The sequence below is a fragment of the Convolutriloba macropyga genome, chromosome 5 (genome assembly GCF_964194025.1).
Source record: "Convolutriloba macropyga chromosome 5, txConMacr16.3, whole genome shotgun sequence".
NCBI classification, from domain to species: Eukaryota; Metazoa; Xenacoelomorpha; order Acoela; family Convolutidae; genus Convolutriloba; species Convolutriloba macropyga.
The window spans coordinates 58173812-58180249 of NC_134472.1; the positions used below are offsets into that span (position 1 = coordinate 58173812).

Here is a 6438-nt window from a genome sequence, read left to right on the forward strand (position 1 = left end):
TTTTTGAAATAAACAAACAGCTATAGGAGATTTTGAGCAAAGCATTTGGTAAAAAACCAGGCTAAAATTCTATCTCCAAATAAAACTAAACCGCGAAACTGCATTTTTTATACAAACAAACAACTATAGGAGAACTGAGATAGCACTCGCAAAAAAACACAGCTCAAACTCTATCTCCAAATGAAAGAAAACAAAACATCAAATATTTTTTACACAAACAATCAATTATAGGAGAACTGGGAAGAGCATCAGCACAAAAAACACGGCACAAACTCTATCTCCAAATAACACTAATTAACAAATTAGCAAATTTAACACAACCAGGCAACTATAGGAGAACTGAGAAGAGCACAAGCAAAAATGATTTTTTTAACTTGTGAAAAACATATGCACTCACAAAGTTAAATGATTTATGGAGTTGTAACAAATACCAACAAGGCCTCAAAGGCAGCTCAATTGGTACGTTTTTATGCTATCGCGCCAAATTATGCAACTGCTCATCAGATGAGACAGTTATGACAAGGCGCACGGCACACGGCTGGTAAAAAAACAACTAGAAAAAAAGAGCAGAGAAACACGCACTAAGGAACGATTCCGGGAAAAGCCACCAGGAAATAAAAAGGTGAACGGGAAACAAATGAAAATCGGGATAAAAGCGAAAACCAGCCGCGTGCCTGAAATTTAACAGAAACCACAAACAAACAACTAAAGAGAACTGAGGAGAGCACTAGCGAAAAAAAATCAAGGCTCAAACTCTATCTCCAAATAAAACAAAACAAAACAGCAAGTTTTTTTAAACAAACAAACAACTATAGGAGATTTTGAGCAAAGCATTTGGTAAAAAACCAGGCTAAAATTCTATCTCCAATTAAAACAAAACAAAACAGCAAGTTTTTTTGAAATAAACAAACAGCTATAGGAGATTTTGAGCAAAGCATTTGGTAAAAAACCAGGCTAAAATTCTATCTCCAAATAAAACTAAACCGCGAAACTGCATTTTTTATACAAACAAACAACTATAGGAGAACTGAGATAGCACTCGCAAAAAAACACAGCTCAAACTCTATCTCCAAATGAAAGAAAACAAAACATCAAATATTTTTTACACAAACAATCAATTATAGGAGAACTGGGAAGAGCATCAGCACAAAAAACACGGCACAAACTCTATCTCCAAATAACACTAATTAACAAATTAGCAAATTTAACACAACCAGGCAACTATAGGAGAACTGAGAAGAGCACAAGCAAAAATGATTTTTTTAACTTGTGAAAAACATATGCACTCACAAAGTTAAATGATTTATGGAGTTGTAACAAATACCAACAAGGCCTCAAAGGCAACTCAATTGGTTAAGTTTTTATGCTATCGCACCAAATTATGCAACTGCTCATCAGATGAGACAGTTATGACAAGGCGCACGGCACACGGCTGGTATAAAAACAACTAGAAAAAAAGAGCAGAGAAAAACGCACTGAGGAACGACTCCGGGAAAAGCCACCAGGAAACAAAAAAGGTGAATCAAAAACAAATGAAAATCAGGATTGAAAAATGAAAAGCAACCGCGTGCCAGGAGATCAACAGAAACCACAAACAAACAACTATATGAGAACTGAGAAGAGCACTATTGAAAAAAATCAAGGCTCAAACTCTATCTCCAATAAAAACAAAACAAAACAGCAAGTTTTAAGAAACAAACAAACAACTATACGAGAACTGGGAAGAGCACTAGCACAAAAAACACGACTCAAACCCTAGCTTCAATCAACACTACAAGCACTTCAAGCAACAAAACAACAAATTTAATGCAAACAAACAACTCTCGGAAAACTAAAAAGATCACTAGCATAATCAACAGGGCGCCAAGTCATCTCCAAGTAAAAGCAAACGACAAATTTTAAACAAACAAACAACTACAGAACTGTGAAAAGCACTAGCAAACAAAAAACCCGACGCAATCTATATGTCCAAATAAATCTCAACGACAAAACAGCAAATTTAACACAAGCAACAAACTATAGGAGAACTCAGAAGAGCACTACCAAAAAATTGAACTTATTTCAACTTGTAAAAATATATAATCTCAAAAACTTGAATGATTTTCGGAGTTGTAACAAATACCAACAAGGCCTCAGAGGACACATAATTGGTACGTTTTCATGCTATTGCGCCATATTATGCAACTGCTCATCAGATGAGACAATTATGACAAGGCGCAAGAGGTGAAACATATATGCACTCAAAATTAAAAATTTCCATAAAGTTCCAAGTTGAAGAGTTTTAACGAATACCAACAAGTGCACGAAGGCAACATAATTGGTACGTTTTTATTTTATAGCGCCAAAAAAATGCTAATAAGATCAGACAATTTTTACAAGGCGCAGGGCACGCGGCTAGTACAAAGCAAGAACAACCAGCCTGCAGAAACAACTGCAGAAAAAACCGAGACTTATTGGGATAAGATGAAGAACTAGCCGCGCACCTCAGATTAACAGTAGATAAATGATAACATATAATGGCAAACCCCAAAATAAAATTTTGGAGTACCAGGAACGGTTGTTTTGAAAGGTGGTCACAGGCTCCAGTCTTCTAAGGTCCACGTCTGATGACTCGTATCCTAAGCAAAAATAAAAGCAGCAGAAACTGGCAAATAAAAAGATCATGACATGAAAAGATTTTATATTGAGAACGAAAATTGAAGCTAAATTTATTTAGTTAATTCCGAATATGCACATTTTCAAAACTTTTGATTTGGGAAATATTGTAACTCAATCGACAACCATTGACTCTTCGAAATTGAAAAGCAGAATATCATTTCTAGAGTAATTATTACGAAGTAGAGAAACGACAATTTAATCTCTGACAAAACTCGAGTTACAATAATTCAATGAACGGGAAACTGAGCAGAGATCTCCGAATAATAAATTAAACTAGAACAAAACAAAAGCATAACTGATTAATACAAAAACCAACTGACATTTAAGCTTTAGGAACATGAATTAAACAGCTTTTTTTGGTTTTTATCTTTTGCAATTTTTTTTTGGAATTTCAATTGTAGAAAAGCACAACATGAAACTATTATAAATGATGAAAACAAAAAGCAACGCTGAATAGTGTTGTAACTCCCTTTATTCAAATTATTCAACTACTACACCACACTTAATTAAAAAATATAATGCGAGTTACAATACTGATGATCAGAAGGGCAACATGACATATTAAGCAATGGAATTAGGAACTTGGCGGCTGTTTTTGATTTTTTTAAAAAATTTTTTGAGAATTTCAATATAATAAAACTAACAGACATTAACAGGAGAACAGATATTGACATTTAGTTTGCACATAAGAAGTTTTGGACATTCAAGTTGTTTTACAGGAGCACAGCTTATAACGCAAAACGCTTTTGCATTATGTCGAAGAGTTTCCTCAAAATATTTCGTCGTCCATTAATATTGAGATGCACTAAATCATTTAAGAAATGTCGTTCATTTACACAAGGTGCAACAAAACGTTTAACAGTGGTTGTATCTAAATACGCTTGAAGTAAAATATTGATATCTTGCACAACAGTTTGAGATATATCCCTTCTACGCATTAAACCAATAACACAAACTTGAACATTAGCAGTTAATAGTTCAATTGTAAAGTTTACCAAGTCATTAACAACTTCAAGCTGAGTTCTAACAGGTCTTGGATTTACTCTCCTGGCAGTAAGATCATTATTGCCACAGAAAATCACTACAAAATTGAAGCCGCGAGCAAAATGTAGATGATTTTTTAGATCCATAGCTCGAAGACCACCTATTCCTCTGACAGTTATATTATAGTGAGATAAATACCGGTCATTGCTGATTTCTTCCGACATGTTCCGAGCATTTGAATCGCCAATTATAAGCACACGACTAAAAGCACGAGACAATTCAATATATAATAAATTGAAAAGAATCAACTTAAGACTCGAGAAAATTAGTAAAACCGCGAGCACATTTTTAGTTGTGTTCGAAGCCCTCTCTTATAACACTAACACTAAACGTTGACGAATTTTGTAGCACAACAGTTTTAAAACAGAGAGATTCAACTGCCAATAATTCCAAAGCACCTAAGTCTCCGATCTCAAAAGTATAATTAAAAGAATATTCAATGCTTGGCCCTAGGAAACTGATTTCACGACACATTTGAAAAGTTCTAACAATAGCAACTGGAGATTTATCCATCATAGCATAGGCTTCAATTCTTACAAACTCATTGTTTTTAAGTTGAACAATAAATTCACCTAAGTTCAGACTGCTTCTTGTGTAAGACATTGATCCAAAACGAGTTCCCCGATTGTTAACAAATTTACCAAAGTAAAATTCAATATTATACACGGAACAGAAGCTAGTAATATTATCTGGTATAACAGTAAAAGTTGTCAAATAAGTTTTGTTGCTCGTTGAAGTTTTATAGAAATGCGACTCAAAGGCTGATTGATGCCTCAAAAACCTTTCGGCAATATTCTGAGGGTTCTTAATTGTACCTGAAACAGCTGACAACAAATTGTGGTTTGTGGACTCAAAGCCAAACGCAGAGAACTGCCACAACGGTCCATTTCGTTTTACTTGCTCAACAAGGTGCCTCATAGTGTGAAAATTGAAAGACTGTGAGTCAGAATCATATAACGTTAAAAAATTGTCAAAACACTTTTCTATGAGAAATTCGGCTTGTTGGATCTGATTCGTCGAGACAGACGACTCTGACAATAACCTTATAGCAAAACTCAAAGCGGCAAAACTTTCCAGATAGCCTTCCGGGACAGCAGCATCTTGAAGAACAAGCAAACCTAAATGGAGAAAAAACAATTTAAAATCATAGGCCTTCCAGAACTGCAATTCTGCAAATTTTTTTGGACGATGTAAAATCTCTAGCGGAACTTGACATGAGAATATTAGGTGCTCTACTCTGACCTGTTCTTTTTTTCTTAGAAGTGATAAAATCATTTTAGTCAAAACTTTCCCAGTTCCTAGAAAAACCTGATGCATAGGATCAACAGGACAACCCCAAGGAAGCTCAAAAAATTTATGCAGTGGAGTGTAAGACTTAACTCCATACCAAACTGTTTTTTTGCAATCAGCAAGAAGGCCACACTATTTGAAGCTTTCAGTTTCTCTCAAAACAAACGATTTACTAACTTTAAATAACATCCTTCTGTTCTGAGAAAAACCTTTTATGAAGCAATGAGGACAGCTGTTGTAACCGTTGTGTTGTTTCATGCACAGTACGTAAGCTTTTGCCGGCATATCACAAACTAAGGCTCGAAATTTGATTTTAATTCCACTGGAAACACTGAGCGTTTTTTGTGCTACAGTATCTAGCTCATTTGACAAAATTTCTAGAAAACGGTCGAAATTAGGTTTTGAGATTCCATGCCATAAACCAAGTAAACACATATTATGAAAAGAAGATCTTAACTTAGGAGGTAAATTAAATAATTGCACCCAAACTGGCCACACTGATAATTTGGTCGATTTAAAAACAGGTGCTCCATCAACATTTAGTACCAATTGAATTTCATTTGCAGTAAAGTTGTCAGCAGAAGTTCTCCATTCGCAACAATCCGACCAAGACTTTTTAATGTATTTTACGTTACGTCCTGTTATTTTTTCTAGTTGAGTGATTATATCAATTATACAAAAAGTCGAACCCTCAAAATTGTATGTTGAAACAAGGGGAACGTTATCCATTGGAAGGTCAGCAAAAATTTTATTGGGAGTTGGTAAAGTATTTGAAAATAATTTCAAAAAATCATTTTGTGCTGAGAGCGACAATTTATGCTTGTCGGAAATCAGGGTAAATTTATGCATAAAATCTTCATAATTCGTTTCAGAACCCTCGAACAAGTCAATACTGAAAACTTCTGAGTCAAAATTTTTCTCTACAATTTTACTAGAACTTTCCTCTTCGCAACATTCATCTTCAAATTTACCCAAGCCTATATTAGTTGATGCTTTCGCAGGTCTAATCTCTGGGACAAAAAACGGATTACTGTCACAGCCTACACTGCAATCAGTCACATCAAAAACACTAAAAGGTCTATCACAAGCTTCATTCGATTGCGACATAAACGGAGAGGGCAAATCGCTACTTAAAATGGAAGCTAGACTTAAACTATTGCTAGATGACGAATCAAGTCCACTGAATACAGCATCATAGTCTAACTTCTTAGAGCGTTTGATCTCATTTTTTTGCATTTCATTTTGTAATTGAGAACGCGACGGCATTCCATGACGTGAATACGAGAATTCTGATGTTATCGGTTTTGGTTTGTGAGGCTTGCACGGTGTTGAAGTCAAACAAGGTTTTTTTCGTTTTCGGGAAACTATTTCGGGGAAAGGGTTTCCGTGCAAGCTTTTAAACGGACAACAGCAGAGTTCATTGAAAGACCCAAAATAATGTCTGCT

At 35.0% G+C, this 6438-nt stretch overlaps 1 protein-coding gene across 1 annotated transcript in view; it reads left to right on the plus strand.

Moving 5' to 3' along the window:
- LOC142340432 (uncharacterized) overlaps window positions 1-6190 on the plus strand; it is a 42137-nt gene extending 35947 nt beyond the window's left edge. Inside the window, exon 9 of the mRNA XM_075391007.1 lies at window positions 5865-6190. Within this exon, the coding sequence (XP_075247122.1) occupies window positions 5865-6190 (326 nt within the window). The remainder of the gene's footprint in view (window positions 1-5864) is intronic.
- The last annotated feature ends 248 nt before the right edge of the window (window positions 6191-6438 follow it).